A 13,812-nucleotide genomic window follows, 5' to 3' on the forward strand; every position below is an offset into this window, starting at 1 on the left:
GATTCATCCTTCAAGGACTCCATGACAGTTCCGCCACATAAAGGGAAAGGGAATTTTTGCCAGAGCTGGTATCTTCCCTGGTGTTCAGAATCCCATTTTCTCCCCAGATGCCACCAAATTTATCCCTAGAGTTTTAGCCACATCCCAGACTTCCCTGGTTGCTCAGATGGTAAAGAATCTGCCTGCCGTGCTGAAGACCCAGGTTTGATCCCTGGATCAGGAAGATCTCCTGGAGAAGGGAATGGCAGGCACCCCACTCCAGGGTTCTTGCCGGGATAATCCCATGGACAGAGGAGCCTGTCTGGCTACAGTCCATGGGGTCGCAGAGTCAGACATGACCGAACGACTAACAATTTCTTTCACTTTTTCAGGAGCAAAAGGAATGCAAAATGTTGTATTGTTACAAAAAGTTAATGCCCCACTCTTTCCCAGGCATGTGGAATATTTTCTTCATTATTTATCTTTTTCTGCCCATGTTTCTCCCGTTAGTATCCCCCATCCCCTCAGTATGATTTCTCAGAGCTCAGGTTTTAGGGGAGCAAAGCTGGGGATGGACATTCACATATAAACTGACTGAAGCAAAAATGCGTAAAAGGAACTGCTACTCTCGTGAGTGGGGAGTGGAGCGTGAATTAAGGATAGTGTTTGAATCTATGTTAATTATCCTGTCACGCACATTAGTATACATTGTCACACATATAGTCCTATAGCAGCTATCTTTAAACCATCATTTCCAAATTTATTCTGCATAATTTTTTTTGCCTGACAGCTGCATACAATAATAATAATAATGCCATATAGTATATATTAGGTTGTAAAATGAATGGTATAATTAGTGATTTTAAAACTTTTGTCATAGAACTCCCCCTTACCTAAAATTTAGCAAACTTTTTAATCCCCGTGTGCTAAAAACAGGTGCAATCAGTACAGCTGTTTTGGAAACTGAAAACAGAACTGGTTGGTCTCTTACCTGGTGGCCTCTGTTGTCATCTGAGCCAGCAGGGCATGATCTGAAAGCCACTGATTTTAATTTGCTTTTCTGAGGAAGGATCACAGGAAAATGATATTAATTGTCTGGAGGAGAAGAGAACCAAGTACTAGAGGACTAAGCATAAGAATAGACTTTTTACTGTAAACCCTTTGGTAGGTTTTGAATTTTAAACAATGTGAATATATTATCTATTAAATACAGAAAATTAATTAAAAAGGCAAGTCAATTTAAAAGGTACTCCCCCACCAAACACACACAGGCAGATAATAAGTACTCAGGTGGGAAGTTAATGTGATCTCTGAAGGTCAAAGTGGTGAGATTTATGCTGAACCTCTGGGGATCAGGAAACTATAGGTTGGGGAGAGGCAAGGATATTTCAATTAGGAACCACGTGAATGAAGGTTTGAAACTGGGAATGTGCGTGGTGTAACAGGAAGTGGTGAGGATGTTGATACAGGTGGCTGGAGAGAGGTTGAGGACTAGCAGAACATTGGTAAGGAGCTAAATGTGACTTTTATCAAATAATTTCCTACACTTTTAAGGGCCTTTCTTGTTTAAAAACATGTTTTACACTCATTGCTTCATATTTTCCAGTAATAGTCTGTCAAGTAGAAAATGCAGGTGTTCAGTCTTCTTATAGATGAAGACATGGAGACTCAAGGAGTTTAAAAGATGGGACTAAGGTCCCCAGTTTCTGATCCCTGTATATCCGTATGCTACCTACCTTCTAAAAATCTTTTTCTAAAGGTCCCCGAGGCACTCCAAAACTGTTCCTCCTTCTATAGACCTTTATTCAAGTAAATGGCACAACCATTCAGCCAGAAATCCAAACTCATTCTCGACTCCTCGTCACACTCTTTTCCCCATCTTCTATCTCCTTTCAGTCATCAACTACTTGGCATTGTCCCTCAGAAAAGTCTCTTGATTCTGACCTAAACTAGGAATCAAGTGTAATTTTACTCGCATGCCTACAATCCTCACCATAGCACACAGTGTAAAATTCACACTCTTTGACATGACATGGTGGATTTTCATTGTCTCATGATCCCTTCTTATCTACCCTTACTTCTTGCTACACCTGTATAAATATACTCTATTCGCTACTATATACAAAAGAGATAACTAATAAGAACCTACTGTATAGCACAGAGAACTCTACTCAATACTCTCTAATGACCTGTTTATGGGAAAAACAATCTAAACAAAGAGTGGATATATGGGTATGCATACCTGATGCACCCTGCTGCACACCGAAAACTAAGACAACATTGTAAATAAACCATTTGCCGTTGCTAAGATATGCTGTGTCCTACAGGCTTCTTGCAAATGCTATTTACTTTGCCTGGATGCCCTTCTTCACTGTGACCTGCTTCCCATTGGTCTGAATGCCTACTCATGCCTCAAGACTTTACTTAAAGATTGCCCTTCCCTGATCTCCTGAGGTTGAGCGTGGAATGGTAGGAGGTGTGCCTTCCTCATGCTTTGCTCCTGTAGGTATTTCTGTCACTGTGATCCGTTTGTTTACTGACATCTCTCATTTGACTGCGACCTCCTGAGAGGCAATGACTGTTCTAGTTATTATATCTCAAACGATCACAGTAAATGCTACATAGAAAGTCTGCAGAATCTTTTGCTAACTGGATGAATTAATTACTCATAGGGCCATAAGTTGGAGACCTCACTATGGCCAACACAGCAGGTGGGTAGTATTCATATGTGCCAAAAATTCTTCCCTACCCCCTTCCTTGTAAAGGAATGATTCCTCCCCATCGCGTTGGTTTTGGGCTAAGCCATATGTTGCGGACCATAGCCACAGGGAAGCTTAGCCCACAGGTAATGGGAGTGAGAAATAAGCATTTTGTTTTATAAGCTACTGAGATAGCTGCATTCTTTTTTTTTTTCCTCAGCAAAGCTGATTAATGGTTGTAATGACAACAAAAGCATGGATGTTGATAAGAAAACATTCTGAGTTGGACATTCAGTGAAGCTTTTACAAGATGAAATTCTGAGATTTTGAGTCTGTGATGATGTTAGGACACCTCCATGTGGTGGTATCTTGTAAGGCGACTTTGCTATCTCTCAGCAGAGTCGCTGGCACATTATAATTAGCACTGAACAAATGCTTATTAAAGAGAACTTTTAGCTGAAGAAGCAGAACTAGAGATAAAGGTTTTAGAGCCATCAGCATAAGATGGCAGGATTTTCTACCTGATGGAAAAGTATCTGAACAGTAGAGCAGAAGGCCAAGAATTGAGGCTTATGGAATGCATTAGTAGGATTTAGGTAGAGGAAGGGAATTATAGGTAGATAATAAACAGAAAAGCAGAGACACAATATCACAGGAACCAAAGGAGAAAACTGTTAGAAATCTTGGAGTTATCAACAGTCTCACATGTGGCAAAGGTCAAACGGAAAGTAAATTGTGGAAAGTCAGAAATCCTAGGATCTCTATTTTAGATGGGTTCTGTATTTTTAGACAGAACCTTAAAATTCTCCCTTAAAATTCTACTATACCAAAATATTTCCATCCAGCTTTTAAATAATTTTCAAAGCAACACCAGCTGACTTATCCAGTCCTGAAGTGTTATGCATTCTCCACTATCATTCCCTCACTGACCAGAGATAACAGAACCATTCCAATTTTCCTTTGTGATTTGATTCCTTTTTCCTTCCTGGATGACAGCTATTTTTGTTTATTTTAATTTTCAACCTCCATTTCATGTCTTCCTGCTGACTGTTATAATGCTGTATCTGGCAACATAACCCAAATTTGTCCATCTGAAGAACTGAGGACTATTGATTCATAACCTTGAAAATCTTCCCTGTTAATAAGGATGTGCTCTGACTCTTCTTTTCCATTAACAGTGGATTTCGGTCACCCGGTGTGTGTGCTCAGGCCTGCTGGATTCCTGCTGTGTTTCACTGCAGCCTGCTCTTCCCATTGGGTACTCGACTGGTCCTACTGTTTCGGTCCCCTTCTTGTTTTCAACTGTATAATGTTCTAAGTAGCCTGTCCTTAGCACTCCTTGTTTTGTTTCATAAATGGTGAGATGAGTACAGTCATTTCTGTAGATGATATACCAGAATAATGTTGAAATATATCATCTGTCTCCTTTGGAAAACTAGCACTTTGAGTGTTATCGGAGTGAATTCGCCAATATAACCTATACAGGACAACTGTATACATCTTGTTATCCTTTTCAATTTCCTTTTACCATTCATGCTAAGTTGCTTCGGTTGTGTCCAACTGTTTGCGCCTCCGTAGACCGTAGCCCTCCAGGCTCCTCTGTCCATGGGATTCTTGGGCAAGAATAATGGAGTAGGTTGCCGTGTCCTCCTCCAGGGGATCTTCCTGACCCAGGGATCAAACCCGCATCTCTTATGTCTCCTGCATTGGCAGGCGGGTTCTTTACCACTAGTGCCACCTGGGAAGCCCATGTTTTACCATGACATAGTTTATATTGTGTTTAATATCAAGTATACACTCTGAAAGCAGCTACCCTAATATAGATGATTAATTCTATATACATTATCATGAGATAAATATATGTGTGTATATATATAAAACTATAGATGTAAACAGCTCAATGTTATGTTTTTAAATTGAGCTCATTCAGTAAATAACATATGTGGCCACCATATTAACAGAACTTGATTAAAACTTTTTGTTAAAGTAATATTACCAGCCTATGATAGAACCATTTAATTTATAAAAATAACTCTCATTAAAAAATAGATTATCCTTCAAATAATGTTATTGCCAAAAAGGCTCACAATACGTATATACTTATCATTTTACTGTTCTTCTTACAAAGTTTTTTATTTGATTAATATTTAGAAAAGTAAAAATAGAAAAATTCTGTTAGCTTTAAATGGAACAAAGGATATCATCTACTATCAACTCTCATTATGTGATGTCATGATAAATACCAGCAGGTTTGTTTTTTAATAGTAAAAATGCATAAAATTTTGGTCATTATTTTTAAAACTGGTGAGATTGACATGGTTGCTTGTACAGATATTTTTATTTCTTTTCATTAGATGAATGAATGTACCATATATAGCCTAACTCATTTTACAAATCTGTTTGTAGGGCTTTCCAGTCAGTTATACATTAAGGCAACATTTATCTCTCTTAATGTTAGAGCAGAAAACTGAAACATAATCTATTTTTCCCCCTCAGGATCTGGCATTTTAAATATCAAAGACTGGATAACTTAAGACTCTGACTTCCTAATATTAATTTAAAACTTTACTAACATTTTCATTATAATTATATGAATATAAGTTTAGTTTACTTGCTTTTAAAGATATATTAACTTTGAGAAGCAATATAATTGGCTTTTAATTTTGTGTGTGTGGTGGAAGAAGAAAGGTTATTTTAATAATCAGCTGTTGATAATGACCATATTGCTATCAGTGGTCAGTGAACAAGGAAAAGCATATGCACAAAATACTCATGATTATTTGATAATAAATCATTTTAATGATCATACTCAAAATTATAAAATGAGGATGGCGCTGATGTGGAAAATAACAAAGGCACAGGCTCCCCAGATCTGTTATCCATATGTGCATGGCTTCTAAAATTTCCAGTGTCATCACTTTACTGCAAATAGTTCCTCTGTATTGCCTGGCCTAGCAAATAAAGCCAGTTGATCTGGTCAGGTTTATGTAGATGCATCATTCAAATTTAGGCTTCTCGGATAATCAGTGGTAAAGAACCAGCCTGCCAGTGCTGGAGACGCAGAAGATGTGGGTTTGATCCCTGAGTCGGGAAGATCGCCTGGAGGAGGAAATGGCAACCCACTCCAGTATTCTTGGCTGGGAAATCCCATAGACAGAGGAGCCTTGTGGGCTACAGCCCATGGGGTCACAAAAGAGTCGGACACAGCAGAGCATACACACACACACACACACACATATCACTTAAATTTATTGTAAATATGTATTACTTTCTGTTCTTGAAAATGATCGAGCATTTGAAACTCAGATTTGCTTGGCCTCCAACTTAAAGCCTTAACAGTAACAGAAAAGATTGGTTAGTTTATGGTATGTTCATGTAGCAAAACATCAATACAGCCATTGTATATAAAAATATGTGAAAAAGAAACTTGAAACTGAGGAAGAGGAAATACCTGTCCTAGGTCTATCTAAACTAGGTGGAAAAACCTTTATTAGAAATTAAGGCATCAGGGATTTAAGGAGGAGAATTTGCTGAGTTTAAGACTTACGAGGCAGACCATGTCTAGTTCCCAGGGTCTGGAACATGGCTGTGAAAGTAAGTGGACAGCATTGGGACTGAGAAAGCCGGGGCAGTTGTGAGAACAAGTATTTGAGTGTGTTGTGGATACATGGATTTGAAAAGTCTCAAGATAACAGCTGGAGTTGTAAAGAGTAAGATCTTTTGCTTGGTTTATTGGAGCAGGGCAGGGAGGCGACAAAGAGGAAAGGAAGCGTGTACCTGAGGAGGATTGACAACTCCAAGAACGGAGGGAGAGCGACAAATGTAATAAGTTTAAGAGTTAACAGTGAGTTTTTGTTTGTTTATTTGTTCTTTGGGTTTTTGTTGTGGTTGTGGTTTTTTCAGGAGTTCTTCCTCCTTGTCTGAACTGCTTTGCAGGTAGGTATCCACTGGAGCTGAGAGAATGCCAGCTGCTTCTTGGAGTGGGGGAAAAAAGGTAGTTTCTCCTGTAAATGCGTGCAAGAAAAACAAAGAGAATTTGTCAGTTAGAAAAGAATGATAAGACGTTTCAGGCAAAGGGAGTAGTGTGAGTGTGGAAGTGAAGAAAATATAATAATTTGATCAGATTGAGGTTTAAAGGAGTGGCCTGGTAAGAGATAGGCTTCCCTGTGGCTCAGTGGTAAAGAATCTGCCCGCGAGTGCAGGAGACCTGGGTACCATCCCTGAGTCAGGAAGATCCCCTGGAGGAGGGCATGGCAACCCACTCCAGTATTCTTGCCTGGAGAATCCCAAGGACAGAGGAGCCTGGAGGGCTACAGTCCATAGGGTTGCAAAGAGTCAGATACGACTTAGCGACTACAAAATGACAATGGTGAGAGAGAATTGGAGAACAAAATTGGGACCTGATATGGTGAGTTTTGAATATCACTTGACCTGTAAGAGAGTGTTTCTCATTTATCCTCGCCCTCGCTCCGCTCTGTAATTCACCTGATAGAAAAAGAAACTCAAATATGAAATATGCTCCCATCAATATCACAGATCCATTCCCATCAAATAGCAGCCCCATCTGAAAGGTCCACATGGATATTAAGCACTCAGAAAATTGCTTTTAAAGAAAAACAACTTCCAGAAAAAATTTTAGAAGCCTTGTAAAAATTGAGCTAGGTGACATAACAAAACCTGTATAGTGAACAAGTGGTTAATTCAGTGTTCAAATGCTGTGTTTCATCCCAGGAATTCTTTCTACTCTATCTGTTGTAAATGCAACATATTAATTCTGTTTGTCTTTCTCTCCTTTTTCTCCCTCTCCCTGTCTCATTCCCTTTCTTCATTTATTCAACAAATATTTTGGGAATGTCTAAAATGTTTTCATGACATTGAAATTACCATATTTTATGCTTGAGCTTCACCCCAGATCTTTAGTTTTCCTCTTTAAAATAGACTTGGTACCTTAACAGTAAGATATAAAATTAATTTATAGTAAGGAAACTTTTGAGAATATCTGCTAATGAATTACTATAGTCTGTGGTTCCTAGATATATTATTAATATTTAGCAGTTAGGATATGCTTTGCTTATCCAAGTTCATGGAATGAATGGAAAAAACTTTTAGGACAGACAGAAACCTGAAAAATAATATTAAGAACATAGGCTTTGGTATGACATATCATTTAACTACTCATGTAACCAAAAGGGCAAATATTAGCATAACAAACTTCATGGCTCGGAATAGAAATATAGAGACTAAGATGACATTTTTAAAACTTTGGAAGTGTCCAGTGCGTCTCATAGATACCTTATGAAAATGTACAAGTCATAATCAAAATTATTTTTTAGTGTTTTTTTCTTAAACTGTGACAAAATATATGTAGCATAAAATTGATCATTTTGACTATTTTTAACTGTATCATTCAGTGACATTAAGTCCAGTCGCATTGTTATGCAACTGCCACCCCTGCCCAGCTCAAAACTCTTCCATCATCTCAAGGGGAAACTCTGTACCCAGTAAACAGTATCTGCTCTTCCTCCAGTGCCTGGTAACCACTATTGTGTTGTCTGTCTCTGTGAATTTGACTATTCCAGGTACTTCATATAAATGAATCATGCAATGTTTTCTGCCAAGTTTTGCTGGTATTTTCAGAAGCACCTGGGCTAAAGATTAATAAATGTAACATCAATCTGGGCTTCATATAAGAATGATAATTTAGAATCAAAGTACTTTTCTACCTTTTAAATATAAAATTAGTTAAAGTTTAGGTTCAAACGTATTTCTCTCTTCTTCCTTCAGAATAAAATTTAACTTCTTATACCTTTTTGAATTTTAAGTAAGTACGTGTTAGTCACTCAGTCGTGCCCAACTCTCTTTGCGACCCCATGGACTACAGCCCACCAGGCTCCTCTGTCCATGAGATTTTTCCAGGCAAGGATACTGAAATGGGTTGCCATTTCTTTCTCCAGGGGATATTCCCAACCCAGGGATTGAACCAGGGTCTCCTGCACTGCAGGCAGATTCTTTACCGACTGAGCTACAAGGGAAGCCTCTTTGGAATTTTACTTACAGTTAAATTATATACTTTGAGCCACAAAATGTATAAGAGTGACAATCCCTTTCCTAATGACCATCAGCTTTGCACCTTAAATTCTTTATCTCATTTTATTCTTCACAACTCCATGAAGTATGTGATGTATCATTTTATGAGGATAGAAGTCAAGACTGGGAGACTTCAAGTACCACGTTCAAGCTACCCAGCTGGTAAGAGCAAGGTTAGGAATTGAACTCAGGGCTGTGGCTTGAAAGCTCCCTGCTGCTAACTGAAGAGGAACATGAAAAAAGATAAATAATATCATTTTTCAAACATAAAGCTTTCACTGTGTTTCTTCTGTATAAAAATATTTAATGGTTATGTTTGCCCCATGGAAATGCTATATTTAAGTAAATATTTTAAATTCACCTCAAACATCAGGAATTATGCCATGCTTGCTATAAGGAAGAAAGAGAATTTAAAATGAAGGAACATCATTGTGTTCATTTGTAAATAACATATTGCAGCCAACTGTTTCCTAATTGCTCAGACTGTTGATAAATAATCCAGCCCTGCTGCTCTCCACAGACAATTTGCTTTGGATCAGATCAGGCAATTCAAACAATACTAATTACAGTGAAACCCTTTTATATGAATTCCTGTTTGTTGCAGGGGAGAAAACCCCTATATGAAAGGTTAAGACACTTACCTCTGATTTTTGCTGAAACCTCATAATTATTATCCAGGCTCAAGTTCTATTAGTCTGATCAGTTTTCATTAAATAAAAATGGATAAAGTTGTATTTTGTGTAGAAAAAATATGTATTTCAATGTTTATTGTACTGTCATGAATTATGTTAATTATATCTTTTTAATTGAAAGAACAGATGTGAAAGTTTTACTTAAAGTAATATTTTCATTGAAATAAGCTCTGTTGCTAAATATTTACTGTCACAGAGATTTGTATATGAATAGATAAATGTGTCTGTACCAGAAAGAAACCAAGACTTTAGGAAGTCTTCATTATATCAGGGGATTTGCTATAACATGATATCATTGTATTTATGATTTTATGGTGTTAAAATGAATATTAAATGAAAGAAAATTCCCAAGGATTACTCAGGAGGCAGCTAAGTACATAACATTTTGTACAGATGGTTGGAAGGCACAATTTTGCTCCATCACTGCATCCATATCCTTGAACGATTTCGACTGAAGACAGCATTTCTTTGAATTTTTCATTAAACCAGACGTCTTGAAATATGAATTCCTTTTATGTTTCTGTGAGTTTTGGCTAAAAGAACCCCAGTGAATAAATCATACAATACTACGTGTCACCAGCACTTGTGAATATTTCTGCTTTGTTATTCTATTCTCAGTAGAGCACCATTGATTATCAAACTCAGCGGAGAGCATTTTATGATCATATATCTCCATTAGCTCCTAGTTTGACTACCATAGATTTTTCTGGTTAAGCCTGCATTATGTATTAGGAAGCCTATCTCTTCAATACAAAGTTTGATTTCATTTTTCTAAGCCTAGGACTCTTATTATGTATTATGTATAAAGATTCTTATGTTTTATATGTAAAAATAGGCTGCACTGTCTTTGTGTAAAACTAAAATGTATGCCATCTTTTTTTTTCTTGATTCACAGTTAGCGTATTACACTATGAAGATGAATCTCTACAATGCAATGGCTGTCAGGGTAAATATTTCTTCACTTGTTAAACAAATGAAAAGTCAATTGTGCCCTGAATTCGCTTTTAATAAAATGAGCAAACCAGAATAATGTAAATTTGATTGATATGCTAATGGTAAAGAGAGAAAAGAGTACATAGTTAAAAAGTTAGTTATACTAAATAGTCTTGGCAGTATTAAAAATTAGAGTAAAATGTAAAACACATAATTATCAATGCTTATGTTTTAGAATGTTAAATATCTGTGAGCCATGACTAGAGAAAGACTGTAAATATTAATGAAGCAATGTATTAGTTTCCATATGTCATATAGAATATTGTGATAAATAGACGAGCATGCTTCTGGAATATAAGGTTCCTGCCCAATACAAATCAATTAGAAATTATTCATATGATTTCACAGTAATAAAGTCAGTTTCCAGCTTAGACGTTTTATTTCTGTCATTTCTGTGTTCATTTTTATGTGTTACTTGCCTAATAGGAAGCTGAATTTTGTGATTATGAAGCTTCCTTGGTTTCTGCACAGATTAGGGGAAGAGCCACAGCAAAAGTATTATTTCTTTTGTATCAGTATGATAATAGTTTAATTGTGAAGCTGTTATAAATGGGGAAATTACTTAGGTGAATTTCATTAATGTCCTTAAAACCCATGTTTTAATTTTAATTTTACCTTCTCATATTCTCTTTCATTGATCTATTAATTCTTGTTTCTACTGATAATGGATTTTATTTTGGGTGAAGCAAGATAGGCAAATACTCTCTGAAAGTCCTGTGTTGAACTAAGGCAGTTAAATTTGCATTATTTTGATGACGTATACTGCTTTGGGAAAGGGCTTTCTAATGCAGGTGTGACTGTATGGGAGCCCAGCCCAGGGGCGATCTCCAGTATCTGTCTACCTCTCTGTGTTTCCCTAGGTTAAGGGGGAAAAAAAGGAAGAGGAAAAAGTAGATTTTGTTGTTGTTGTTGCTTCTCCTGAGCCAGAAGAGAAACTCCAGGTGCACTGGGCTATATTTACCTCTCTTAGAAATACAGTAATATAAGAAAATAATTTTTCCTCTTTTAACAAGAATGCTTGAATCTGGGAATTTAGGAGAGTCTAATTCTCTGTACAGTTCTGCTAAAGGCTTAACTTCTGAGCTTAAAATAATGTTAGTTTTTTTTTTTTTTTCTTTTTTGTGCACCTTTGTTAGGTATGTCTGAAAAGTAAAAAGCAATAGATAACAGAATCTAAAGCAAATGATGATGGAAGGCTCAAAGGTTCCCAGAGGCCATCAGGGGAGACAGAGGCACAGGAGTCAGGGCTAGAAAAACACATTCTCATGTTTCCTATTTAGCCCCAAATTTTGTACTGAATTCAGATCTGGCTGGAATTGTTAAGATTCCTTTTACCTTGACTAGGCACGTCTAGGACCTCCCAGGTGGCCCAGTAGTAAAGAATCCGCCAGAAATGCAGGAGATGCAGGTTCAATCCCTGGGTCAGGAAGATCCCCTGGAGAAGGAAGTGGCAATCCACTCCAGTATTCTTGCCTGGGAAATCCCGTGGACAGAGGAGTCTGGCAGGCTACAGTCCATGAGGTCACAAAAGAGTAGGACACAGCTGAGCAACTCAACAACAATAATAACAGGCATGTCTAAGAAATCCACATCAGTCCAAGCCACTCAGAAGGCAGTGTTTTTGTTATTCTAACATCATACTAAAATCTGTATTTCCTAGTGTTACCAAACCAAATTTGGGTCCACTTGCCCCCAGATAGTGAAGCTAATCTACGGACACCAGGTTGCGGTGAAGGAAGGTGCAGTGTTTACTGCAGGAACCAAGCAAGGAGTCCAGGCAGCTAGTGCTTAAAAGGCCCAAACTTCCTGAAGGCTGTCAGGGAAAGGTTTTTAAGGACAGTGTGAGGGTGAGGAGTTATGGGGTGGGTGGTCAGCTCATGAACATTCTTCTGCCTGGACATTCTTCTGGTTACTGGTGAGGTAATTGGGAGTCAAGAAAACCTTCCAGGTCCAGCGGGTCTTGGGGTCTGGGGTCTCCATGCTTGTGGGCAGTATACAGTTCACTTTTTCAACCTGGTTGGGGGTTTCAGTATCTGCAAAACAGCCATGTCAAAGGGCATGGCTCAGAATATTAGCTATAATCCTTGAGTAGGAGCTAAAGTTCTTTGACTTTGTTTAAAGGCTAAATTATTATTAATATTTTTCTTGATTGACTGTTTTCCTTTCTTTCTGCATTTTCTCACTTCTCTGATTAAATGTACTCTTTGGAAATTCAGGGAAGGCCTAGGAAGCTAGAGTTTTTCTACAAATAAGAGGCAGTTGGAGGACATGGGGTGGGGTTCTTTTCCATGAAGGCCCCATAGGATCCTGCTCAATTACACCTAATAGCATTGCCCAGTCTCACCTTTTCTTTGATTAATATCAGTGGAAGATGTTGAACTCTGTCTTGGTCCTGTGATCTTAGAAAACAGCAAACCTGTATGCACCTACTGACCCCCTCCCCGTCCCCCAACTCTTGTGTTTCAGAAGCAGCTTACTGCAAACAAACAAACAAACAAACAAAATCCTTCCCCACATGACTTAGATAAGAGGCACAGATGCCCCCTTGTTCACCCATAGCAAAGCTAGACACAGTCCCCCAAATTCCTCCTTCACCTCACAACTGATTAGCTGAACTGTTTGTCCCTGCTGATCAACTGGAAAAAAACACGTTCATTAAGCAAGTTGTGGGTAAGCTTCTCTCCTTCTCCCAGGGCCCTTGACTTCAGTCAGCACATGGAGTCTCCTTAGTTCCTCCTCGTGAGAATGGGCTTTGGGGTAAAGCATCCTCTGATTTGCTATCTGATTATGCTGCCCTTTCATTTCCACTTGCCCATATCAGGTTCTTCCCAGCCATGTTCATACCTTCTTATAAAAGAAAAACTCTTTTTGCCTAACGTCCACCATGCTTGCAATTGTTACGGCCAAAGATTCTCTGTGTCTCAATAGTCCACCTCCATCTCCTGCAGGAGTCATTCACCCCCAGTTTCTTGCAGTAATTCTTTCAAGTCAAATCTCTCCTGGCTACATCCAGATTTTTTTTTTTTTTTTTTTTTTTGACACATTCCAGGAGACAAGAGTAAAGGTGGGAATGCAGTGGTCATTAAGTGAAAGGAAGGAAGACTTGAGCATTACCTAGAGGTTGAAATGATCCACTGAAGACACTGAGGAATTTTTGCGAGGCTCTGTGGAGTGTGTAAATACTACTGTGGGAAATTTGAAATAGAAACGCTTCTCTGCAAAGACGTTCAAAGACTTCCTTCCGAGATTTGGATGAGCTAATTTGGTAACTTGGTAACGAGGAATCAGGACTAAGGCTCACTTGCATAGAGGCTGGTGTGACTGCCTAACAAAGATTAATTTTTAGCATGGAGTGATCACAT

At 38.1% G+C, this 13,812-nt stretch overlaps 1 protein-coding gene across 4 annotated transcripts in view; it reads left to right on the forward strand.

Annotated features, from left to right (window-relative positions):
• SPATA17 (spermatogenesis associated 17) overlaps positions 1 to 13,812 on the forward strand; it is a 244,010-nt gene that overhangs the window by 38,344 nt on the left and 191,854 nt on the right. For all 4 annotated transcript variants that reach the window (XM_027564452.1, XM_027564451.1, XM_027564450.1 and 1 more), the window contains one exon: positions 10,353 to 10,403. In XM_027564452.1, coding sequence (XP_027420253.1) covers positions 10,353 to 10,403 — 51 coding nt within the window. The remainder of the gene's footprint in view (positions 1 to 10,352; positions 10,404 to 13,812) is intronic.

This window comes from Bos indicus x Bos taurus, chromosome 16 (genome assembly GCF_003369695.1).
Source record: "Bos indicus x Bos taurus breed Angus x Brahman F1 hybrid chromosome 16, Bos_hybrid_MaternalHap_v2.0, whole genome shotgun sequence".
In the NCBI taxonomy this organism is placed as follows: Eukaryota; Metazoa; Chordata; class Mammalia; order Artiodactyla; family Bovidae; genus Bos; species Bos indicus x Bos taurus.